The sequence below is a fragment of the Denticeps clupeoides genome, chromosome 1 (assembly GCF_900700375.1).
Source record: "Denticeps clupeoides chromosome 1, fDenClu1.1, whole genome shotgun sequence".
Classification (NCBI taxonomy): Eukaryota; Metazoa; Chordata; class Actinopteri; order Clupeiformes; family Denticipitidae; genus Denticeps; species Denticeps clupeoides.
In genome coordinates, this window is record NC_041707.1 from 37,788,475 (window position 1) to 37,815,300 (window position 26,826).

Below are 26,826 nucleotides of genomic sequence, written 5' to 3' on the forward strand. Positions count from 1 at the left end.
CTGGTAGATATGGATGCTGCTGGAAAGTGGTGACAGATGGAAGGTAGCTGTGTGGAAGTCAAAACTCACTCTCGCACTCCTTGACGTCCGTGTTGAATTGGTGCAGGGCGCCCATGGACACCTGCCTGACATCAGACTCCAGCAGCAGCTGCAGCAGGGAGGTGGAGAGGTGCTTGCAGGCAGACATACAGGCAGTCTGAGCCACTTTACCCTGCAGACACAGGGGACAGAGTAGACAACATAACATTAAAGGGAGGCAGTAGCCTAGTGAGCAGGACACACGGCACAAAGTCACAGGTTCAGACCACACTTACTACCATTGTGTCCCTGAGCAAGACACTTAACCCTGAGTTGCTCCAGGGGGACTGTCCCTGTAACTACTGATTGCAAGTCACTCTGGATAAGGGCGTCTGATAAATGGAATAAATGTAAATGATTAAAAAGGGACTACAAAACAGAATAAAAAAATAAAAAAAATGTTACATCAGGCATAAAAAAAGCCAACTTTTTCATTTTATGACTGCTTTTGAAATCCATCATTATAAATCTAACCTCTCTGCACATGAACATGAAGGAACATGGGAAAATGTTCCCGACTGTAGGAAAACAATCCACGGATGAAGAATTACTCACCATTTATTGGTTCTGATGTTGAATATTCTGGTAATTTCTTACTTAATTACTTAAAACTGAACAGTTTTAAAAAAAAAAAAAAAAAAAAAAAAAAAAAAACCCGACACAGACCTAAACCAAACAAGAGGAGATATAGAAATAGAGTCGAAAGCGTGTTTGCAATATGGGGGACTGCAAAATCAGTGTCACCCCTGAACACCACGAAAGGGAGCAGGGTCCATTGAGCAGGTCAAGCCGTAAACCGGCGCACGGAGACCACGAGCGTTGTTCCCTCACACGCACGCGGGTCTGGTGGGCTAATCAGGTCGGTTAACCGGGCGATTTCGCGTGATTACAGCGTGCGCGCGACGCTCCCGGGATTGGACAATAAACACGCGGCCCGTCGGGCCTCCTCCGGCGCGCTTAATTGCCATAATAAATCACCGGGGCCGCGCCTCAAAACGCTGTTTGTTGTTTCTTCCTTTGCCGGGGTAAATTTTTTTTTTTTTTAATCACACACACACTGATACCTGCTTCCCGGCTAGGCCGCAAAAATGACTCCCATCGTTCGCCCTGGCCTCATTTCAGAAGGGATGTTGCTAATTTTGCACGCAAGAGTCCGGTTCCGATGCAGCAAATGGATTTTTTTTTTTTGGTGATCCCTCCCCACCCGATCGCAACATTATTCTGCTCTTTGAGACGAGAGAACGACGCATCGCTCAGGCCTTGCGGTGGACAACAAGGAGGAAATCGGCTTAAATCTATATACACACACGATCCTCACAAAGAAACCCAGTCCAAAATCACACAACATCGGTATATAAAGGCCGGTGAGTTCGAGTTTTTTTTTTTTTTTTAACGCTCACAGTAGCACATTTGTTTTACAGTTCAGGGCGGGCGCATGTTAACAATTAGCCTGGGGGCTTAAAGGGAGGAGACCGGCGGGAGGAGGGTAGGACTACCCACCCTCGTCCCCCTTAATGAAGGAGAGGCTCATCAAAGAGCTCATTAAAAACCACTCGACCTCCAGCGCTGAGAAAATAAACAGGAGGAAGGGAGAAGAAGAAGTCGGCATTTTTCAAAATCCACTTTTCCCCTTCAACCGAACGTCTACCGCGTCTGTAGAGTAATATCATGGAAAAAAGGAAAAGTGGTTGTGATACCGTGTCTTGCGCGGCAGTGCTTTTAACCCTTCGCACTTAGTTGGCAGCAATGAAAGACAACTGGTCAGCAGTGATAAATGGGACCTCGGAGGCACCTTGGCCACCACTGCCCCAAGGACAGAGTTAAACTTAAGACTTTAGAGGTGGATGTTGGACATCCTCACGCCTCATTTCACCGCCTTTGCATTGCATGTTTCCTTTGCATTAACTCCCGGGGTTAAAAGAGCTTTCTTACTCTCTCTACATCTTGATCATGATTGGATCTCAGTGGGCTGAAAACGCAAAGATTGCAATGCAAGCCAAGAGGTCCAACCAGTCTGGTGACATCCAGGATGCCAAGCATGCTGCATGCAAATCTACACCTTGCATGCATTCAACAAGCATTTTATATTCCATCAACAAGCATTTTATATTCCATCAACAAGAGCGGAGTGAGGGCGCTGTCCTATCTTTATATTTCAAAAAAAAAATAAAAAAACTCACCGCATAAACATTAGTGTTGTAACAAAACCCTCAACTTGCATTTGACATGATTCACGGTTTTAATACTTTTACAAAAGCCTGCTTGAACATTTCATCGGTTTTCAACTGTGCAAAATATCCTTTTGTTTCCTGGACATGGGGCTTCGTGACATATTTAGCCTGATGATCAGAACCTCCCATGCACCTCCCATTCTAAACAATTATCACAATTTATTTATACTCAAATCCAGTTTTAACCCTCACGCATTTTTATATCAATTTTTTTAGGAAATTTACAGAGCATCGTTACAACCCTAATGAAGACTTTGGCTGATGGGGCACCACCTGCACCTCCACTTCCACATGGGAGGGATGTGGGGGGTGCCAATGCTTCCCTGGCATCATGGAGGAGAGGTACACCGTCTTTCCATGGGTTCCTGGAAGTAGCGTTCCATCCTCAAACTTCATTTGACCCAAGGCCTAAACGGGACATTCTGCAGGTCACTTCCTGGTAAAGTCAGTTTTCCTGACCGGTTGAGAGCATGGGAACGTGTTTTTGCGGTCTAGACAGAGTAAGTCACCTTTGCCTTTGTGGCCACGTTAGGTTTTAGGTTTGTAGCGGAAGAGTGAGAAACAGAATGAAAGACGAAAGCCCTGTTAGCTCCTAGCAAGCTTCACTCAAATGAGCTGTTGAAGGTCAGCAGCATCACTCGCGGTTCCAACCGGGGCAGTGGTGGCCTAGCAGTTAAGGAAGCGGCCCCCGTAATCAGGAGGTTGCCGGTTTGAATCCCAATCCGCCAAGGTGCCACTGAGGTGCCACTGAGCAAAGCACCGTCCCCACACACTGCTCCCCGGGCGCCTGTCATGGCTGCCCACTGCTCACTCAGGGTGATGGGATAAATGCAGAGGACAAATTTCACTGTGTGCACCGTGTGCTGTGCTGCTGTGTATCACATGTGACAATCACTTCACTTTAACAGCAGCCTCTCCGCCCGGTGAGGGGGAGGGTCATCGCGTTGCATGCCATCGTGCACTGTTACGCTCGTGGTGGAGTTGCGGGTTACGCCAAAGGCTAAAAACCACACTGTGACCGTACTCACCGGCAGCGTAGAATGCTCAATCGCCTCGCCCTAGAGGAGAAACATGTGGTTAAAGGACAATGGCCTGGTGAGAATTCCCGACCCGAGCCCGGCAGAATCCTAACCGACAAGTACAGCTTTCTATGTCGGTGAAGATTCTCAGTCATCCAGGTCCAGGACAAAGTTCTGAGGATGAAACATCTCTACGTTAAAGAAGGAAAAAGTCCAGTTGCCGTGACTCAGCTTTCAGACAAATTCACCTGGATGACTGACAATCGAAACAGACCTATTTCCACTCACTACGGGGCAGGAACGCTGAAGTTGGCTCGGATTGACAAACGTCTCTACGTTAAAGAAGGAAAGTCCAGTTGCCGCGACTCGACTTTCATACAGCTTTCTATGCACACACTACGAGTGCTAGACTAAGAGGGAAAAAGACTTCAGTTTCACCCCTCCAGCGTCCTTTTTCGCATGTCTCTCGCAAACAAATAAAATGGTGGCCGAAATGAACATTTCATTTAAAAAGAGTGAACATGTGAAACCCTTTTAACCAATCGGCAAAACAAATTTACAAGCGGCGCAACATACGGAAAGGATAGGTTTTATAGACATTTAAAGCATTTATCAGACGCCCTTATTCAGAGCGACTTACAATCAGTAGTTACAGGGACAGTCCCCCCCTGGAGCAACTTAGGGTTAAGTGTCTGGCTCAGGGACACAATGGTACTAAGTGGGATTTGAACCTGGGTCTTCTGGTTCATAGGCGAGTGTGGTACCCACTAGGCTACTACCACCATTAGACCATTTACCGCGCAAGCTCGGCCCGACCTGACCTGACCTGACCCCAACTAAAATGATAGCAGTTGAGCCTAAACCTGACTTGTTGGGTATAAATGGTAAATAGGAACAGGTTCTGAGGCACTTAACGGTGCGTCCAGCCACTCGGGGGGGAAATATTGTGAGGGGCGGGTCCCGCCTCTGATTGGCCATGGTCCAGATATTACTGTACTGACCCGAACCCCACAACTACAGTCATTAATGTGGCGTGATGTGCGTGTTACCAGCCATTTATACACGATTTTTAATTGTCAAAGTCGTCCCCCCCCACACACACACCTCAGACTTTGCTTTCGTAATAGTCCGCTTCACCGTCTCAGCTTCCATTTTAAAGCTAATCATAACGCATCTGAACACTTATTTAGCGCCCGAGCCCGATTAAAATGCTAGAAATGAAGCGCCGGAAAAAACGTTACATGCGGCGATAATTCTACTGGCCCAGTGCCCCCCCCCTCCCCGCTGCCCTTCAGCAACAGGCAGCAGCAAACAGACCATCAGGCCAAGATGATAATCAAGTTCAAGCCCATAAAACACGTGCACTTTTAAATTCAATTGTATTTCACTTATCTTGTTGCAATTTCAGCTCACTGAAGCACTTTAAAGCACACATTTTCTTGTAGAATTTTGCTTCAAATAAGAAACTTGGTATTACTAGATACTAGATTGATATTATATAATTCACAAGTCAATATTGGCTATATGCACAGCGACGTGGAAACCGGTAGAACTGCCGTAGAAAATTTGGAGAACCTAACTTTTGTGCACCTAAGAACAAAAGAAAAAAAGAAATGTAAATTTTTTTGCCTTTCACCAGCCATTGTTTAAAAAAGGTTGCATGAGCGTATTCTAGATATTGATATAGGATGCATTTCAATATCAATTCCCAATAGTGGAAGCAACCATTGGCTCTCGCATCTCTTGATGAAGCAGGAAAGGTGGCACGGGAGCGCGTCAGGCCGGTTCACGATGCCAGCGCTGCTATTTCCTGCCCAGCTATAAGCCGCCGTGTCTCCCTGCTCAGGGACGGAGGGACGGTTTTTGGGCCCAGGGACGGCTTTGTTCTGGGAAAAATCCCCCCCCCCCCCATCGACACGCGGAAGGGTCGGAGCGCGGGCATAGCTGTCTGTACAGAATCTTAACCCCCGCCGACCTCCACAGCCCCGCCGCTCCATATAACTCCATAAGCCTATTACCATACGCCGCTGCTACTGGGGTTCAGGTAGGGCCGGGCGATTATGCAATAAAATTCTTTTTTTTGTGTGTGTGTATTTACGGTACTTTTAATTGGAGAGATGTGACCGATGAGGCGCTGGAAACCTAAAGAGCAAAATGTCTGAAAACGGAGCGGTGGAGGGCATCGCCACTCACGGATGTACATGTTAATAAGCTGTTTACTGTCTCTGGGGGTCTTCGGCTTCAGTTTAATAAATCGTTTTTTTTTTTTTGGCCTTTTCACCCATAGGCTGTGCTCCAAAGCTAGTCAGGGCGATTTGTGGGTGGTCAACACTCACAGTAAAAACTTCAACGTCAGTCTCGACTCTAACCTCACTTCATTCTGGAACTAGAAGAGGCTTTTATAAAATTTCACACCAGGATGAAGCCACATGATTATTATTTGCCATGATTATTGACCGGCGAGCCCAGAAGAAAGACGAGAGGTCTGAGCTTTGGTGAGGTAGAGCCCTGGAAAATACATCTGGCCCACATCTCACCGGAAGGTGGGTGAAGACGGTGAAGGTGCTGCATAGGAAGGCGATGAGGTCGCTCAGGTAGTCGCTGGCCGTGCCGCCGCCCTGGGCCACCATCCAATCGTAATCGGCCAGCTGCAGGAACTGGTCTATCTTCTGATTGAGGTTTGTGTAGATCTCTTCTTCCGCTGTGTGCCGTGCGTCCTGCGGAATAAGACGGGAGGGGAGAAATGTAGAGTCCAAAAGCTGAACGCATGGCCTCCGGGTGAAAGACCCACCTTGAACGTGGAGGTGCCATAGAGTTTGGTAGCATTGATGGTGCCTGGAGGAACATTGGTGATATTAGAGATGAACTCCTCCAGGAAGTGGCAGGACTGCTCCAGATGGGTGGTGTTGATGATGATCTGCACCAGCTAAGAAGAAAAGTCAAAATTAAAATGAAGATACCATAAAACAAATACTCTTAAATAGCGCCAGCTACTTAAAACGAGGACAGTGGCATGACCTTTTTTTCCTCAGAAGCCTTGGCCATATTGCCACTCCCAAAGCCTGACAACATTCCTGGTCTTCACAGATCTTCCCAATTATTTATCACTTCCTCACGCACATGCCTGTGCACCACCTACATGGCAACTGTCTGGACCGGCTTTAACGGCGCATCACCATGTACAAAGTGCCGCTTCATGCGGACGGAGAGGATATCATTTACATTTAAGGCGTTTGGCAGACGCCCTTATCCAGAGCTTCCATGTTACCATCGATGAAGAGATCAATTCTGGTTCACTAGGACCCCCAACTATGAATACTATCTTTTTATTCACTCTGTTCTAGTTTCTATACAGAAGTCAGACAAGAAGAAGGTTACAAGTTCATCTAAATGTTCTCTAAAGAGGAAGGTCTTGAGCTGCCGTGTGAAGGTGCTCAGTGACTGAGCTGTTCTGACCTCCAGGGGAAGTTCATTCCACCACCGAGGGGGGAGAAGGTTGAAGATCAGTCGTGCTGCTGCATTTTGTATGAGTTGTAGAGGTCGGATGGTACATAGAGGTAGACCAGCTAGAAGGGAGTTACAGTAGTCCAGTTGTGAGATTACTAAGAACTGAACCAGTATCTGGGTGTCCTGTGTTGACAGGTAAGGGCGGATTCGTCTGATATTGTAGAGAAGGAATCTACATGAGCGGGAAAGGCTGCTGATGTGAGTCGAGAAGGAGAGTTGGTTGTCTATTGTTACTCCAAGGTTGCATGCTGTTGAGGAGAAACGGGAATATGGATGGATGTGGACGGGAGGGGACCGGGCTGGGCCTGTCAGCACCGGCAGTTGGCGGCCGAGCGGCAGCGCTAATTCGGCACAGACCCCGGGACCCCCGCACGGTCCCTGCACCTCCACACAACTGTGATATGCGATCTGCCACAGGGCCGAGGACACGGGCTCCCTTTTCTCTTTCAGGAGGAAGAAAGCGAGCCCCGGCTCTGCCTACTAGTGCCGAACCGACGATGAGACCCCTGGCGTCGGTGGCGCCCAGCCGATCTCCTTATCTGGAGTCTAAAGGTTATAAACAGAGCACTATATATATAACCGGGCAGCGCTCCGCAAGCCAGGACAGACTAAACACACTCTGGAGGTGGAGACGGCCACAGCTAGAGGCCTCGCCCGGTGGACGGACGCCTGGAGGGCTACACGGTTATTAGGGCGCATTTAGGGAAGGTTGGGAACCGCTTGAGTGCCGGGATTTAGGCGGGAATGTTGGGGAATGGTATTACTTGGTGTCTGCTGGAGGCGTAAAGGAACGTCATGAAGCATCTCAGAAGCAAGTCGTCATCTCAGGCACACACACTAATGCACACTCACCTCCGCGAGCCCTACATTCTTCTTCTTGATGGCGTACTGTAGACAGTGGCTGAGGGTCCGAGTCAGCAGCAGGTTGGTGGATTTGCGGATCATGTCATCTATCTCTGTAGAACTGAGAACGGAGAATGTCATGATGTTTCTTTTGTCACACAGATGCATTTTTCTTTCAACCAAGGAGCCAAAGTCCTTCAAAAAAAAAAAAAAAAAAAAAGCTCTTAGATTAAGTAAACACTATGAGGAGAGTAAATTAATGTAATAAAAATGTATTATAAGAACTAACAATGTATCTGGTCAAAGAAACTTTTTCATTCCTAATATGAGCTACCAAATAGTTTTTTTTTTGTCAGAATAATTTATGAAAAAATATCTCAATCACTGAATCTCCATGACATGACAAACGAGACACTGTAAATGCTGGTCATGATATATTTACATTTACGGCATTTATCAGACGCCCTTATCCAGAGCGACTTACAATCAGTAGTTACAGGGACAGTCCCCCCTGGAGACACTCAGGGTTAAGTGTCTTGCTCAGGGACACAATGGTAGTAAGTGGGATTTGAACCTGGGTCTTCTGGTTCATAGGCAAGTGTCTTACCCACTAGGCTACTACCACCCCTATTATTTCATTATATTCACTGTAACATGTTAAATTGCTGACTAATATAAAATGAGACTAAATGAGACTAAATGTGGCAAGACGTCACACAGATGGTGCCACTTCAGGATACTTGAGGTGGTTTAGCAGATGGCTGGGAGAAAATGACGAGGTGATTTTTTGACACGCTTCCGTTACAATGAAGATGAGAAGAAAGAATGTGTGGTCGAAAAACACGGGGACAAATGCAGCCACTGGAATGGATGTAGAGTATTCTAGAGTCTATAAGGAAACAATAATATACTAACAATATAAATCCATTTCACAATTAAAACAAGGTTAACTAAAAGAAAATGTTGTTTTGTCGGTTCTACTAGGTAACTTGTACAATAGTATTACAAAAAAAGATAATTAAAACTACCATGCTCAGACTTTGTCGACTGAAACTTGATGACTAAAACTAAAATGACAGATTGACACAAAGACTAAAACAAAAAGAACTAACCTAACTAAATGTATAGAATTACATAGAGTGTGGTTCTAGAGCATCTTGACACCTCCCTCGTAGCTAAAAGTGGAGCGGAGAGCATGCACACCCTCCCTCCTCCACAAGGTAACCGCTCCGTGAAGGGCTGCCCCACCACAGACCACCGCTGGCAGCAGGCCGCCCCACGCACAGCCTGCCGAGCCACGCGAGCACGAGAACCCGCGGAAAAGAAGAGAATATCAGCTTTTCTCCTCCTCCTCCGGCCCAGGAATGTGCTGGAGATGGACAGACGGGGATGAGGGAGGTCAGGAACTGCACAACAGGGGCAAATTCACCACACGGTGGTCCAAGCTCCTGCGGCCATTGCGATAAATACTCAACACGGAAAGGCTAACGAGGGGGGGGGGGGGGGGTCTCCGGGTAACATATTCCGGGGAAAGTGTCTAAATTGTCTCTCATTGTGTCAAGAGAGACTGAGCGGGAATGTGAAAAATGCTCTCTCTTCGGGGGGGAAAGAATTCCGGCCGCCGCACAATCCGCCGACTTGGCAACCGCCGATAAGGACGGCGAAGGGGAGCGGGGGCCGGACGGCCGAGGGCAACGATGAGGAATCTTTCCTCCTGACAGCTCCGTGTCCCGAGGCTTCCACAGAACCCAAACAAAAAGGACGGAGATGAGGCGGCAGCAGAGCCGGTGGCGACGAGGACGGCCATATTTGGGCATCGGCGCCCGCGGCCGCTAATGAAACGGACTCCGAGGGATCAAGCCAGCGCATCTCGCCCCGATGAACCCCTTCCCGACGGTCTCCATCCACGCCCGAGATGGATGGAGACCTGCGGGTCCAATTAGAGAGAGAGAGAGAGAGGGAGAGGAAAAGAAACAACGCCGTGAAACGAGACCAGCAATCATTGGGGCTGTTCGGGAGTTTGGCTGGGATGGGAGCCAGCGACAGCTCGGCAGCAGTCCGACTCTCATTTGCAGGGGGCCGGGGGCCGGTTGCAACCGCAGGCTTCGGCCCTGAACCGCGCCGCACGACCTCGCAACTTCTCCCACCTTGAACGGGCTCCTCAACAGCTTTGAATTTTCATTCCCGTCGCCCATTTTTATGAACAACATTCGACCCTTGGGTTCGGTTATTCATGCATGCAGCTAATAAGACTCTCCGACTAGGGTTTTATAGGCCAACAAGAATAGATCAAGCCTGCAAAACTCAAATAGCCTTCAAATCTTGTAATCTCAGGATGTGTGTCTTTTACCACGGCAAAAGGGACAAATAAGGCACAACCAATACCACTTTTAGACTCATTACCATGGATACCTTTTTTAGTACCACAATACATTTACATTTAGAGCATTTATCAGACGCCCTTATCCAGAGTGACTTACAATCAGTAGTTACAGGGACAGTCCCCCTGGAGACACTCAGGTTTAAGTGTCTTGCTCAGGGACACAATGGTAGTAAGTGGGGTTTGAACCTGGGTCTTCTGGTTCACAGGCGAGTGTGTTACCCACTAGGCTACTACCACCCTTTTCGGTAGGTCGGTAGGTCAAGGATGTCCTGAGACCCCCCCGAAATAATGTCCCCAGAACAGCAAAGAGAGAGGACCTCTAGGGGACTTTGGAAGAACATCGTCTTATTTGCACACACATTGTTGGCAGGAACTGAGGAGCACCCTGACCCAAACCTAATTGCCGCTGGTGGAAACATTATTTAGTCCATCCTTGGTGTGTTTGTTACAGGTTCTTAACCCCACCGCACCCCATGAGTCCCTAGTTCCGGTAACATCTGGCACGAACAAAACCCCAACAACCACTTCAGCGGTAAAAAAAAAAAACACTTTTTGACGAAGACTTAATCGAAACCCCCAAAAATGTCAAATATTTCCAAAACAATTCCACAAAATCCACAGAGGATTGTTTTTTTTCCTTCTTCTTCTTCTTCTTCCTTAACTGATGGAATGGATCCCACACGACGAGACCGCAGCCTCCTGCAGGCGGGAGGCTTATTTCTTATTTCTGAGCTTACACACGGCGCACTCCTTCAAGCCCCCGTAGACCTCGACAGGGTGTCCTGTACATTTATAAGAGCACACCCAGACATAAAAACAAAGAAAACTACCAAAAAAAATTTCAATAAATTCATGCATCGTCTCAGAAGGCACGGAGCTTGTCCTCCTTTTTCTGTCCCTGTCTGGTACCGTACTTCAACCTGAAAATGCTTCCTTGCCCCAGACAGAATGGTCTGAATGAGGCTTTTTCGCAACATTTAGGAGAAGACAGAGACTGGAGCGGTCGGGGACCGCTTGGACATCATTGTCCATAGATACACGCTGATTATGATGGGACGAGGTAATTTGCCGGCGTCCACGTTGCCCCGGCTATCCGGTTACAGGGCGGCGCAGTTCCCTGCCAAGTTCCGCTTTGCGGCGCCCCGCCCCTGGTGACCCCTGGGGCCCCAGAGTACCTGTCCCCGACATCCACACCTCCTTTCTGAAAACCAGACGGCTCGTCCTCCTCCTGAGGTAACCGGACCTGACGTGCGCCCCCCCCCCCCCAAGAGGCTATATCAAACGCTCCCCTTAACCGGAACCCACCCAAATGGGCCAATCAGGTCTGGGCCGGACAGAGGTCTCCAAATCACAGTCATCGACACCACCAGACAGCACGAACTATGACCTTGGCCCGGCGATCCGCTCAGCGGGATCAGATTGGGTTTTACTGGCTTCCGGGCTGGTTTTTTAAGGCAGTAGAGCAGCACTTGACCAAATCCCAGCATTTCGGGGTTTTTTTTTTTTTTTTTTTTCCCCCCAGTGGTCAGCTGGACAAAACCGGACCAACTGTGTCTCTTGGAATCATGCATGTCACGCTCACACCCGAAAACACGGCGTGGGCTAATGGGTGGAATCCATGCCTCACCTGCGATGCAGGTCCTCTGAGAACTTCAGGCAGGCATAGATGAACTCTTTAATCTGACAGTAGACTTTAGGCACAAACGCGGAGAAGGGCAGCTTCTTGGGGAAGGCCGTCTAGAAGGGGCAAATGTAAAAATCATCAAGCTTCAAATAATGGCGGATGTATTCAGTGGAACAATACATAACGAAGGATCATCTTATTCATTTATTTAGCTTCCAAGACCGCAGAAGAACACGCACAAATGTTTTCCTAGCATGGCAATAAAATAGCGGCCATGCCTGGGGGTCAAACGTTTGAAGTTTTGTGGAAAGTGAAAATGTGAGCAGGACGTGACCGGCAACCTTCGCTTTTTACCTTCTCAAGTTCAGGGTCTTGGAAAGGAAACTGACCCATGACCCGCCGGTAGTCCTCCTCGGTCGCCACGGGGATCGGGCTGTAGTTGTCGAGATCTAGGATTTGCCTGTGTTATAGGAAGCAAGGCAAGTAAACGTAAATTTGTCGTGAAATCGCATGAAATCACAGCGAAACACAAAATCACCTGCTAATCTTGTGAATCCAAAATAAACTCATTAATTTAAAGTCTAATTTCTCGCTCACACAAAGAGCGAGCTTCTCCATTCAGAATTCCAAGGGTTTCTTTCCTTGCCACTACAACTGGACCATGCCTGGCGGGAATTCGCCAGGACCAGGACAAGGTTGTTTCAGCCTTCCAGTGTCACCCAGGCTTCGAACTTCACATTTTTGTGGTTAAAAAGCTTCTATAAAAGGAGTTCCTTCGGAGATCGCTTCCCCTCAAAGGGATATTTTCCACATCCTCTGTGAGCGTGTAACGCATAAGACACAAAGATCCACAAACTCTTCATCTCTATTTACAAATGCTACCATCAGTGATGAAAAGCAGACACGAGACCAATGCTTCCTGAGCCGGTCCTCTGAGGAAACACCGCGACGTCCCAGGATGCATCTCACCTGAAAGATGTATTCCACTTTTTCAGCAAGATCTCTCCATACTGGTCTCGCATCTCCAGCAGCATGTCAAAGAGCTGATTGACGGGGAAACCGTAGCCCTGCGCAAAAACAAATGTTAAAAAATCTGAAGGCCCTGTGAGCCCCTCCATGGGTGTCTATACCTGTAAGGTGTCTGCAAAAAGCACGATGAGGTTCTTCAAATCCAGAAGCAGGTCTGGGTCTGTGCAGTAGGACTGACGGGAAAATGACATGAATAAATAAGCTGAAACTGACCTTGACTACATGGAGTACATGGTTTTAACGCCCAGAATTCGTATAATTTAGTTGTTAGGGTTACGGCTAGAATGACAATGCGGTCAAACGAGAAGAATAATTGTCCTTGAAAGTGAAATATATATAAGCAGGGTAGTGGGTAACACACTCGCCTATCAAATCCCACTTACTACTATTGTGTCCTCGAGCAAGACACTTAACCCTAAGTTGCTCCGGGGGGGGACTGTCCCTGTAACTACTGATTGTAAGTTGCTCTGGATAAGGGCGTCTGATAAATCCTGTAAATGCAAGCATTGATAGAACTTATTTTATATATGTTTTGATGGACAACAAAAATATAAAGAAAACAAGTAACTTACAATTTGTCACATCTCCACCAGAGGTGTAAAAATTCACCTTTAAACTTGAAAGAACGAGCAATTTGATTCACATCATTGAATAATCTCAACAGATTTCCCCCATAATGTCAACTCTAATCAGCGGCAGGTTTTGCATTTCAGCATTTCTATGAATTTTATGGACCATGAGGTCCATTTCTCTTTTAACCCTTTAAGGTTGTTGGGATCTTTCACCTCATGGGACCAGAAAAGCTCTCTTTTGAAAAAAAATATACTTGTGTGTAGAGTTTAATGTGCTTCGGGTTATGTAGACAAGTGTGTGTGTGTGTGTGTGAGAGAGTGCGTGCACATACAGAGTGTGTACGCAGTGCAGCGATGGTCTTGGACAGGGACAGTTCCCACAGCTCCTCCACATAGGCCCTGTTCACCAGGCCCCTCGTCGTATGCAGGACATGATCCTCCACCACGAAAAAACTGCAAGCAGGGAGAAGCACAGAGGGTTGGCGGCTAAACCGTTAACCCGTTAAACGACAGACGCGCTCAAGGCCTTCACACACACACACACACACACACACACACACACACACACACACACACACACACACACTGCAAGGCCATAAATCGGTTTTAGGCGGGGTCGCCCGGGGCCTTCTGCTGTCCAACAAACCGCTGAGAGCGGGAGACGCGCCTGTAACGAAGTGACATCTCGTCGGGGACCTGCGGGCACAAGCCACACGTCACCGTGTTTGCCGAGGAGTCTGCTCCGGACGCGCGGCCGCTCCCATTCAGACACTTGGAATAACACGGTTCCGCCGTATCACGTCCCGGACCCCATAAATCCACCGGCAAGCCGTTTTCTCCTGACAAGCTGGACCAGGACAGCAGGACGGCTGTTTGTCCAGGGTGGTGGTGGTGAGGGGGGGCTGAGCGCTTACTGAGAGGAATTTTGGACACCAACGGTTGTTTCTGAACAGGGACATTTTTTATGTGCGGTCCATTCCAGGGAAATCGGACCGCTGTAAATGTTTGGATTAGCCTCCTTCCCTTCTCCCAGGAAAGCTATCGGTGACCTGCACTGTTTCAAACCGATTTGTTCAAGCGGATAGGTGGACCGGCATGAACCGGGGCTTCTCGTCCCTCGTCAGAAGTATCGAGAGTTCAGACCAGGGGAAGAGGCCGAGCAGGTGCGCCAAACTGGAGAGGACGTGGATTACATGCATCCTCTGGGAGGAAAGGGACGGGGGGGGGGGGGGAGACAAGAAAACGAGCGAGATCTTACCCGACGATCTGATTGAAGTACCGTCTGTATCCTTCCAGTGTTTCATGCTGACAGTCACAACCACAGAAAAAAAAAAAAAAGTCAGTGTGGCTATCGAAATTGTACAAATTCGGACGTATCGGACTCATCATGATGCAAGATTTACCATATTGGAGTGCGGTTGCAGCACCAGTCGTGCTTGTTTCCGCCTCTGGTTCCGGTAGTAATTCTCAAACGTGTCCCGGGCGCCCTGGGAAAAAACAACAACAGCGGAAAAACCACGTAGGTCAAAGATGATCTCATAGGGTGGCCATTTTCAGAGACTTACAGTGCAACATGCATCCTTCACCTTTAACATCAGAACGGTTTGTTATCTGGAGCAGAGCCCTGGCTACACTTCCAACCAAATGCAGACGAAAAGAAAACAGAAGCAGTAAGGAGGAAGAGAGGGGGCTTATCTCAGACTTCTGGCAGGGTCCTGGTGAAGCCAGGCCTATCTGAAGGCCAGACCAGGACCTCTGAGATAAGGTCCCCAAAAGAAACCGAAAGAGAGTCCCTAATGGCCAGCCAGAGTGGAGCCGTTAGATACGGATATGGCATTTGGCCATTCTGTCCCGGCGACGACAGATTGACAACTGGCTGAAGAGGTCACCAGAGATGCCGAAGTTGCCTGGCATTGTGATGTGAACCAACGACTTTCCCCTTCAAATGAGTGATTTTGCCATTTAATGGGTTGGGAGGAAAAAGCGAAGAGTCAAGGACAATTCCAAGGTTCTTGCCATCCAGATCCTAACAATAGCAACAATTTCTATTGAATTCCAAAAGCATTCTTCATATCTGTGCCCTGAAAACCAAACACAATAGCACGAGCCGCAGAGGGACGCACTCAGACGCCTGGACTTGACCGTACTAGGACACGTTCAGCCTCAAATCCCTCAGCAGAAGCAGTAGGTGGCCACATCGAGAAACGAATGACCTCAAGGGGTCAAAAAGGGAAACAAAACCTCACTTCAACAAACCCGGACAACGACCTTCCTGCTACAGACGCTTCAGGACTAACAAATAAAAATACTTACAATTACATTACATTGCCATTTACTTGTTGGAAGATTCGAACCTGAGACCTTGGGTGGTGGGAAAAAAAGAAAAAAAGTGATTCTCCAATATGATGGAAGTACTGCTTTTGACATTTACAGCATTTATCAGGCGCCCTTATCCAGAGCGACTTACAAACAGTAGTTACAGGGACAGTCCCCCCTGGAGCAAGTTAGGGTGAAGTGTCTTGCTCAGGGACACAATGGTAGTAAGTGGGATTTGAACCTGGGTCTTCTGGTTCATAGGCGAGTGTGTTACCCACTCGGCTACTACCACGCTAAAAGCGTGGCTTTCTTGGCACGCGCTATGAGCGCTGAACCAAGAGGCAACGGAAACATAACCGCCAGAGGCTGGCTTCCGCTTCACCTCCTCAGCATCCATTTTCATTTAGCACGCCAGATCGACCGAGCACGATTTAAAACGGTAGAAATTAAGACCAACCCCGTTGGGTTGGGTCAGAATTAAATATTACCCCAAAGAACTGCAAAAGCCACAACAGACTGGAAGGCAAGACGCCCATCATGCAAGCTCAGGAGAAGAAAAAAGTTCAACCAAATTTTGAATAATTTAGTCCTGTGTGGAATAATCATTTAATCGATTAATGCTGTTGACTGAGTAAAGACAAGCTCCACAACCGAAGATGCTGGAACATTCCGGCCTAAAGTTCTGAAAAAAAAAAAAAAAAAGTCCAGGCCACGTGAACCCAGTTAGCAGTGCCCCCCCCTCCAGGGTTCGGCTCGAGAGGCGGCTTCAGCGCCCGTGTGCCGTTCTCTGGTGACGTCCGACCAATCTGTGTTTACACTGATCATAATTCCAATCAGATTTTTCAGAGCAGCAGGAGAGGGAACAAAGGCGCATTGTTCACGGTCCGAACTTCACCCCGTTACGGCAACCAGGAGGAATTCAAACACTGGAGGGTTTTTCGGGGGGATGGAGGGATGGGAAACAGGAGGTAAAGTGAAGTTTACCAGGGGCTTGATTGGAAGTGGGATTCTACTTCCAGGTTTAAAGCTGATGTGACCGAAGCGAGCCCAGAATAAGAAACGAGAGGAGAGGGAACGGGAATAACAGAAAAATGCTGGCACACGGGCACTGGGTCACACTCAATCTGGCGTCCGCCATCTTGGCTCTGTGGCACTCCCTGATGGCTGTGACCTCCGCCTCCCCGGCGGTGCATGAAAGGGAGGTCAAAGGGACCGCCGTCGTGTTTATCGGACCTTGATAGGCTGAAAAGGATCAGGGAAATGGGGGCGTTCGGGGGAAAAAAAAAAAAAAAAAGTGTGGGAAAAAGCAAAAAGGAAGACGACGAAGCCAAACAAACAGGGATTAAACGAAACAATGAGCCACGCCGATCGTAGACGAGCCTCGGGCGGTGAGGAGCCCCCACTTTTCAACACCTTGGGTCCTGCCATCCTCCATGCCAGGGTTTTTTTCCCCCTCGACCCCAAAGCTCCTCCTCCTCAGGATGTGCAACATTCCCGTTTACTTGTCACTCTTCCTGCTCTCTTTAGATACATCCTACATCCTGAACATCATTCACCCTTCATAATCATTCCAGCCAACCCCAAATCGATTTCCTGCCCTTGTCACGTGCCAGTCTAGGAAAGAAAATCAATTTAATGATAACTTTGTATTACCACACCAGGTAATTATATATATATATATATACCTGATGTGTGTATATACACACACACACTCCTTCAACGTGTTGTCTTTATTTTTATTTATTTATTTTTATTTACAGGGTGGTTGTAGCCTAGTGGGTAAGACACTCGCCTATGAACCAGAAGACCTGGATTCAAATCCCGCTTACTACCATTGTGTCCCTGAGCAAGACACTTAACCCCGAGTGTCTCCAGGGGGGGGACTGTCCCTGTAACTACTGATTGTAAGTCGCTCTGGATAAGGGCATCTGATAAATGCTGTAAATGTAAATGTGTTTTCATGACCATTTACGTTGGTAGATTCTCACTGAAGGCATCAAAACTATGAATGAACACATGTGGAGTTATGTACTTAACAGAAAAAGGTGAAATAAGTGAAAACATGTTTTATATTCTAGTTTCTTTGCTCTGATTACTGCTTTGCACACTCTTGGCATTCTCTCGATGAGCTTCAAGAAATGGTTCTCCAACAGTCGTGAAGGAGTTCCCAGAGGTGTTTAGCACTTGTTGGTCCAGCTCACCCCAAACCATCTCGACTGGGTTCAGGTCCGGTGACTGTGGAGGTCAGGTCTCCACTTTTTATTAAGTTCATAACTCCACATTTTATGTGTTCAATCATAGTTTTGATGCCTTCACCGAGAATCTACCAACGTAAATAGTCATGAAAATAAAGACAACAGACTTGGACCTGGTGTACACCTGGTATAAGTGTGTGTGTGTCATGAGACACACACACACACACACACACACACACACACACACACACACACACACACATAGTACAGCCAAATGTTTGAACAAAATGAAGACTACCAACAAGGCCCGACACCAAAACTGCGTATGCCTCTCAAAACTTGAAGCGAAGGCAACAGGGGATGCGGCGGGAAAGTGGATCGCAGCCCCCAAAAAGACATCAGAGCCCCTTTTTATACTGCCGCCCTTAATTAGAGATTGTAGGAAGCGGAGGGATCATTTTAGCAGTCATCAACCGGGCATCCGGCAACACAACACGCACAAAGTCAAATGACCGAAGGACGAATGACTGAAGGACAGTTGTCACATGTCGGTGCCTGCCTTCGCTCCCCCTCTCGAGCCCGCCCGCAGCACCAAAACGCCACATTCACTCCTCTCGAACAAAGTTGGGCCCGGGTTCCACGGTCCGGTATAGGGGCGGAGCAGGAGCGCCTTCTTTGATAACCATCGAAAGGTGTTTTTATACATTTTTATAAAGGATCATTTCTAAATAAACTTGAACAACCTGACCGGTCCTACAAAAATAAGCCATGAGATTCTTCTCCCCCACACACACACACACACACACACACACACACACACACACACAGAGTTCAGGTTTAGACATGCTTCCTAGGGTTTGGGGTGAGTGAGGGGTCATGACTGGTACCAAGGGAAGGAAACACATAAACTAGAACATTCCCTGAAGAGAAAGCCCCCCCGTCCCCCCGAACTCTGCTATCACAGCAGGCGACGGGCACTCCATAAGTCTGTTTGCTTTTTCTTTGCCGGTCCCTCGCTCCGTAGCCGTGGGATAACCTCGTCCCACTGAATCAGCCCAACGCCAGGCACTTCACTTTCTGACCTGGACATGAAACGTGTCACACACACACACACACACACACACACACACACACGCACACACCCAAAGCTTCCCTGCAATATATCAGTCTCACTTTTTCCGGCTTGACCATCAGAATGGACTCAGAATGTGTGTGCGTGTGTGTGTGTGTGTGTGTGTGTGTGTGTGTTTGTCACTCTCCAGGCACTGAGTGTTTCCTCCAGTGTCTCTCTCACAGTAAACAGAAACAAAGGCCATTGTCGGAGTAACAACCCTCGCCTAACACTGGGGTCAAAAGTTACACGGTGACACGCAAGGGAAGCGTGATGCATCAAACACAACATGCATACTTTATATAAAACCACTTATGAATAAAAAAATAAATAAAATTGTTAAAAAAAAAAAAAACTCCACCCATAGTATTATAGTTTTTAGGTAAGACAGTAATTCTGTCAATATGATACATGAGAACACCCAAGAAAAACTCAAAAACGTCCGAGATCCCGTCGCCGCGGCCCCAGACTACCGACACGGGAACTAAACATGGGTGAAATTAGAGCTGCCCAACGCAATGCTGGTAGAAGTGGCCCAAGTCCCGAGTCCATCCATCACGGGTGTCTGCATTCGGACCTGTTTATTTGGGCAGGGTGACCCACACTGTGTTCAGGAAGAACCAGGGAGAGTTTAATTGTAAAAATGGTACAAACCAAAATATGTGATTGGTTAAATTTGTGAGTAAACTATAATAATATAATATAATATAAGAATATAATATAAAGGTGTAACCACTGATATGATTTGATCATTTTAGGCTAAACCGAGACAAAACTGGAGCGAGAGGGAGAGGCTCACCAGGACTGTGTATATGTGCAGACAGCGGTAGACTGGAGAGAAGTCCACCAGGTCATGAGCCCCCAGACCCTACAGAGAGAGACGAGAAGCTGCGATTAAAAAGAAATTAATACCTGCCCACAGGGGGGCGCCATTGAGTTTTTTTTTTTTTTTTTTTTTTTGTGAAATCGATCATTTTTGTTGGGAACTAGCCCAAAAATAACCTCAAGAGAACATGGAGTGATGAAAAACAAGATTAAAAACCATATGAATGTGGGTTCTTAATTAGGCCTGATGATGTGCCTGATGAACCCGGGCGTGTTGAAGTGAAAACAATGCATGCAAACTCATGGATGCTAATGCTCATTTTCCCGATATAGTTCAAAGGAGATTAAACAATAGCCCCTGTTTTTTGGGGGGAGGACGAGGGGGTCAAAAGTGGGCACTTGACCAACGATCCAACAAAATAAAATATTAGAAAAACACAGCTCCATCTTCCCTAGAGAGGACGAACAATACCGTTGGCAAACATGACTTCCATATCATGCCAGGCCCGGGAGACGTGGGGCGGCAGAGGGGTCACGCCGTACTGGCACTCGGACATGACCCCGGCGCGATTATTCCCCTGCCTCCCGGTGTTGTTCGAAAATAAAGGGTCTGGCGTTTAATGCCCTCCGAGCAGCTGCTGGACAGGAAGTGGCACTGACGCACGCAGCCAGGCAGGGCCCACCAGGGCCCACCAGGGACCAGAGGGTTGTGGGAAGGGTCAAGAGCAGGTCCATTATTTACACGTCACGCGCACTTCAGGTCTACATTATACATTGTAAGATAAAATGGGAAAATTTGATTAAGTTTGAAACGGGGAAGTGGACTGAGAGGACGTACTGGAGTGAGGAGAAGAAATTAAAAACCAACTAGCCCAGGTGACCCTGAAGAATGAGAGCGGGCGTCGTGCTTCGTTTGCCCGTATGTGCACGTACGACATGCGTAATGTCCGTCCGGCGTAATGACCGCTCGGAGAGAGAATGACACTGAGCACACCGACGGCCCTTAAACGGCCAACGCTCTGCTGCCCTGTGCCACCTTCCTCAGTCAAGTTTGGGCTCGAACAAGACGAGAAGCGTTACGATAATCCTCAGTCGTGGTACCAGAGGAGCGGGTCACGTGACACCCTTCCCCGACTCATACACTTATTAATCCATTTATTCATTAACAATAAAATACACATGCAGGGGGGAAAAAATGGATTTGTTGTATCATTGCCAGAAGTTTCTTTAGACCGTGAACTACTCGTACACGTACGTACAAATGGACGGTTTCGTTGTTTTACTGGTTATGGTCTTGTGACTTCTGTCCGCTTTATGCATGTCAGATGTTTAAATTTCAGAGTTTCGTCCCACCGTGTACTCGTGCGAGGACGCTGGCGAACCGTGAACCCACTTTGAACAGCGGGAAGACTACTGTGCTGCGACATCTGGGGAAACGAGCGAAGGCTCAGTATTGAGACGCCCTTATTTTGCGGAATATCGCGTTTCCCGGCCACGCGTGGATCAAAGGCGCCTCGGCGGAGCGCTCACCCCTTCCTCCTCCTCGTCCTCCACGTCCAATATGCCAGAGTCCTGTTCGGACCGCGGGCTGCCGCCCTGCCCGTCCAGCTCTGTGGCCTGAGGCTCTTTCCTGCCCCCTTGTCTGCCGCCGCCTCCCCTCTGCTGCTGCTGGGTGTTTGCACCGTCCAAAGAGCGCTGAAGCAGGGCCTGCACACACACACACACACACACACACACACACACACACACACAAATACAGTAAACACAAAAAAATAGACAGTTTTTATATCTTTGCAAGGTCCTGGAAGAATAATTATCTATAATAAGTGGATAAATTGGTAACAAGACTTTTCAATGCCTAAACATATCCATGCCCCCAAACTTAACCGTGGTAACCAAAAATCCTCGTGAAGGCCTATGGTAATAACTACGTACGCAGTGCGTTTTATTTTTTATAAATGTAAATAGAAAGTCTACCATGCCCAAACCAAAGCAAACCCCTAAACGTCACCAGTGAACAAACCTCCCCCCCCCCCCCCCCATGCATTTTGTACAAGGACATGAAGGCCACCACAGATACAGACAGAGACCAAACAGCACAAGAACCACCACATCAAATAACTAACAGACATATATAATGGCGAACAAAGCATGTAAAGGACTTGTGTGTGTGTGTGTGTGTATATATTTATATATATTATATCTGGGTTGGGTGGTCTAAAACTGGCCGCTACGTACGGAACTTATACCAGGATTTTCACTTTTCAAATTGCCACGGGGCCATGCGTCTGCCGAACGGGATCATGGACTTCAGGCGTCAATCAACTAACCATAGGATGAGACTATAAAGAAGTGGGTCTGCATACCACTGGAATACAAAGAGGTGGGGGGGCGGCAGACGGGTCAAGACACAAAAAGAACATGTGGCGATGAAAGAGTAAAAGAAAAGACTGATAGAGAAAAGCTAAGTAGATGAATATTCTGCTCTGTGGTGGTTTTGGTAGAGAATGGAGTCCCTGTGTAAGAAAGGGAAACAGTCCAGTATTGTTATTAACATTACTGTGATCATCAACACAGACTGGCACGAGCATAACTGGTCACATCCACATAAAAAAAAGTTGACATTATTAATGTCTTTATGTCCTTTCTAAGAATATAAGCCTTCTCCAAGACCAAGACACTACTATAAAACTTTGAAATCTACACAAATTAATATTGAAATGGCGATTGAAGAGCGATTGTAACCGCAATTAATAAAACAAGATAATTTTTTTATTGCACTGTATTATGTCCTTTCAACCCCTGTCATGTTCCAAGTTTGTCTCGAGTTTGTGTGGGCCTGTTGGTGAAGTGATAGTCACTTTGAAACACTGCAGCACAGCAGACGGTGCCTCAACGAAAGATGTCCTTTGCATTTAACCATCACCCTTAGTGAGCAGTGGGCAGCCACGAACGCCACCGCCTGGACGGTACTTTGCTCAGGTGGTACCTTGACTGTTCAAGAATCGAACCAGCAGCCTTTTAACCCGTCCCCCTGAGGGAGCGGTGGACAGCCTCGAAAGGCGCCCATGGAGCAACCTTCAGATTATGGGTCTGACAAACTAGCGTTTTCGTCTATGAAATTGGACAAAATATGTTGGCCAACTGACCTTTATGATGTTACAGAAAGGAGACGAGATGCAGCGTAATTGCTGGTCATGTGACAACAACTACAATGTGGTTTACAAAAAACAAACAAGATGAGGCATTATTCCCTCTCGTTTAATCGTGTTATTATTATACAGTATGTCTATATGACGTCACTTGCTCAATCAAATTTAACGCCGTTTTTTGGGGACTTCGGAATACTTCGAAGGAACATCTGATTTGTTCCATTTCTGGAGAGGATGTAGAGTATTCTTGAGTCTATAAGGTAACAATAAAATAATAATAAGATAATTGTTTTAATTGTTTTGTCTGTTCTACTAAATAGAACTGCATTACAAAAAAGAAAAAAAAAAAAATTAAAATTGCCTTTGACTAAAACTACGCTAAAATAGTCATGGATAATACTGACTAAAATAAAACTAAAATGCTCAGACATTTAGTCGAATAAAACGTGACTAGGCTAAAATGAGTATGGATGTGACTAAGACTAAAATGACAGGTTGATGCAAAGACTAGACTAAAACTAAAAATAAGACAGTCAGTCAAAAACAACTATACAATAAATGGAGGGACCAATTTAAAAAAATAATTTAATAAATAATAATAATAATAATAATAATAATAATAATAAATCCACCTCTAGGAAACCTCAGCTGCAGCCCCCACCCCGCACATACAACGGCAGATGAAAACTGAAAAGCACACGCGAAGAAAAACACCGAAAAGCCAAAAGAATTCGCCGTTCTTTAACTGAGTCACTCCAACGTCAATGCCAACGTCAAGGCTGACGTCACGGAGAGCGCCACGTGAATGGGAGCTGGGTTAATTAAGGGTCTCCAGAACATGTAAAAAAAGAGTGAGGGTCATTCATAGCCTGGCCCAGTCATCATCAGCGGGGGAAACAATGGGACCCAAATCAAAAGGTTTCCACTGGAATGAGCACAAACGAGTAAGAGCTTGAAGTAAAAAAAAAATTAAAAAAAAAAAAAAAGACGCAAGCCATGTTCCCGGTCAATGGGTAAACCAATTTGGGGGGTGGGCGGTTGAAGGTGGCCAGCTGTAGTTTAATGCAATGTTGATTGTGCTGCTTTTTCCAATCCTCTTCCTTTAGAAACGAATGCACTTAAATGTTCGGCGAGTGGTGGAACAGACGTCATCGCTGCAAGAACCTCTGGGAGCGGAGAGGAGGGAGGCGCCAGGCTTCCCACGGGGGGGGGTTTATTCCACGGACGTGAATGCGTTCGGTCGGAACCCCGATGCGGCAAGTGGGTGTCGGAAGGTCAGAGTTTCCAAGAGTTGCCACTTGATGCTATGAAGTACCGATAAACTTCTATAAAAGAGATGGGTTAAGCTTTGTTTTAAAAAATAAAAAAATAAAGGTTTAGCACTTTGACATACCATGAGATAAAAATACTAATAATAATAAAGTGAAGTGACAGCACACGGGGCACACAGTGAAATGTGTCCTCTGCATTTAACCATTCACCCTGAGTGAGCAGTGGGCAGCCATGACAGGCGCCCGGGGAGCAGTGTGTGGGGACGGTGAATTTGCTCAGTGGCACCTCAGCCGATCGGGATTCGAACCGGCAACCTTCTGATTTATGGGGCCGCTTCCTTAACCGCTAGGCCACCACTGCCACTATGGGAATATGGGAACCCCCAAGGCAATGACATAAATGTCCATCTCAAAGCAGTGCGACACCTTCAGCAAACCTGCTGAATCTAGGTTGGAAGTCAAAAGCACTGGCATGAATGGCAGCCCTTCTGAACACATCTGAGACTGGACCCCTCATCCATCTTGGACCCGGACTTTCAGCTACCGCTCCTAAACATTCCGGCAAGGTCCTACTCCCGTACCAAAACCACCTGGTGAATGTTTTCCTGGACGGTGTGGCTGAGATCACCTACTTGATGGAAACCAGCTTCCTTTTGGCGGAACTGGGCCATAGCGCGTGGTAGAGAAGCGGCTGGGCCCTGCCCCTACGCCGAGGTGCCCCGACGGAAGCCAGTCCTGTCAGTCAAACGCTACGCCGCACTGCACCGGACCCTTTTGAACAGCGATCTGATTACGGCACGTCTGAGGTCGGCCCCCTCGTTAGCCCCCGAGCCTTCTGGGATATAGACTTCAGGCGCCCTTGCCCCCCCCCCCCGCCAAAACCCAGGGCGTAGACCCCAGACACACGGGCGATCGCCGGCTTCACACTCTGCTTCTTAACGGAGATACTCCACGCTGCATCCGGCCGCATCCCACTTCGGAACCAAAACGCAACCCACGTATATTTTTCTAGAGGGGGGGGGGGGGGGGGGGGGGGTTCCGACAGGCTTGGTTCCACCGTACGGTCACAGAACGGGACAACTTCCTCTACTGTGAGGTCTGCGTGTTCAGTAACTAGATACAGGTAATCAATCTTCTGCTTCACAGGCCGAGCAATGTGTTTCCCATTAATCCGGGCTGCAGCTAGCCAGTGCGAGGGTATCCCAGAACTCCGGGAGGAGGGGGGGGGTCAAGACGAACAGCACGGAATGCTTGCCGGAGGAAAATATAAGCACCTAGCGGAAACGATTGCGGGGACCAGGCCTAAATTTGACACTGTCCATGATATGGGGTGGGTCCCTGGTGGAGATGTGTCGCCACTGCACATGGAAAAAAAAAAAAAAAAAAAAAAAAAGGAAGTGAAGCTGGTCCGCAAAACGTACGCCACCACTAAGCCGCAGTAGGAAGTCGAAAAAATACGGGAGCATTTGGGGAAGTCGAAGGTTCCGGGAGGAAGGTCCGTAATTTAAGACAGGTGTGACTCCAGACTGCAGCTGCCGATTGGCTGCGACCCATCTGACCTCAGACTTGTAACTGGAAGCAGTTGGACATTTATGGGAGTTAGTTTAGTTTCAAAAGTCACAAAAATATTTCTTGGTTCAGCAACGGAAAAAAAAAAAAAAAAAAGATTTACAAATAATTGTAACACCATTCACAATTTTCTTAAACAGTGTTCCTGAGAGGGGGCTAAATGTTGAGCAAAATTAATAAATAAAATAAATCAATAAAAACACTATTCGGTAATCGGACACGGTCTAAAACACAGCAAGACCGTGTTGACTTGGGTCAGGTCATATTTTAATCTGGTCACCCTGCACATGTAGACACCCAATATGAAACAGTCTGCCGATGGACACTCATGGTGGACAGTTGCACTTCCCTTTTGATTGGGTTGTAAGGATTTTGCTGTTAACCCATTCAGAGAACTTCAAATCGTAGTCTTTTATCCAGGGCGTGTCCAGACACCAGGCTGTCTGTGTTGACGTGTGACCGACAGACACCACTTGAAACACAGTTGCTACCACAACAAAACACTGCAAGATCTGAGTCATATTTATGACTTCTGTGCCGATTCATTTTATGAAACTCGTGTTTTCGCAATTTCTACCAAGAGACCACAACAATGCACAAAAGTTGCGCAATGTTGTCAACATTAAATCATACTCTCAAACATCAGTTAACGTGATTGGCTACCTTCTGAAACAAGTGCCGCCAGGGAAGTTTCAAAAATCCTCAAAAAAAATGTGGTGTGTAAATGCAGAATTGTCGGTCTGTGAATAAATGTAACTGCACTGACATTTGTGCCGCACGGTGAGAGTGACATTGTCTTGCTATTGTCCTGAGGCTCTGGCACGTACGGCTCCACCCGCCACTCACGCCGTGGGTAGTGGGGGGGGGGTTAAAAATCGGCTAGATTCTCTGTGGAGTCCTGAGCCAACATTCCAACATGCTGGGACACATCAGAGAGACGAAGACCATGCAGACCATGCTGTGCAGCGCTCTGCTGCCACCTATTGGTGACGGGCGATGTCTCCTTTAATACACTTCAGAAGCAAATCAAATGATGTGATACGGTCAGAAATTTCACAATACACCAAAAAAAAAAAAAAAAAAAAAAAAAAAGGGGGAATT

General features: G+C 47.3%; 1 protein-coding gene across 7 annotated transcripts in view; it reads right to left on the reverse strand.

The window, feature by feature from the left end:
• The window catches only part of exoc6b (exocyst complex component 6B), a 63,319-nt gene that overhangs the window by 17,948 nt on the left and 18,545 nt on the right, over positions 1-26,826 (reverse strand). For 4 of the 7 annotated variants that reach the window (XM_028964753.1, XM_028964840.1, XM_028964871.1 and 1 more), the window contains exons 7-20: positions 21,264-21,440; positions 19,708-19,776; positions 14,690-14,773; positions 14,545-14,591; positions 13,619-13,739; positions 12,816-12,887; positions 12,655-12,752; positions 12,040-12,145; positions 11,689-11,798; positions 7,688-7,799; positions 6,120-6,254; positions 5,866-6,045; positions 3,338-3,367; positions 70-211 (exon numbers count right to left, since the gene is read on the reverse strand). In XM_028964753.1, coding sequence (XP_028820586.1) covers positions 70-211; positions 3,338-3,367; positions 5,866-6,045; positions 6,120-6,254; positions 7,688-7,799; positions 11,689-11,798; positions 12,040-12,145; positions 12,655-12,752; positions 12,816-12,887; positions 13,619-13,739; positions 14,545-14,591; positions 14,690-14,773; positions 19,708-19,776; positions 21,264-21,440 — 1,483 coding nt within the window. The remainder of the gene's footprint in view (positions 1-69; positions 212-3,337; positions 3,368-5,865; positions 6,046-6,119; positions 6,255-7,687; positions 7,800-11,688; positions 11,799-12,039; positions 12,146-12,654; positions 12,753-12,815; positions 12,888-13,618; positions 13,740-14,544; positions 14,592-14,689; positions 14,774-19,707; positions 19,777-21,263; positions 21,441-26,826) is intronic. The other 3 variants (XM_028964879.1, XM_028964897.1, XM_028964908.1) reach the window with 1 other exon arrangement.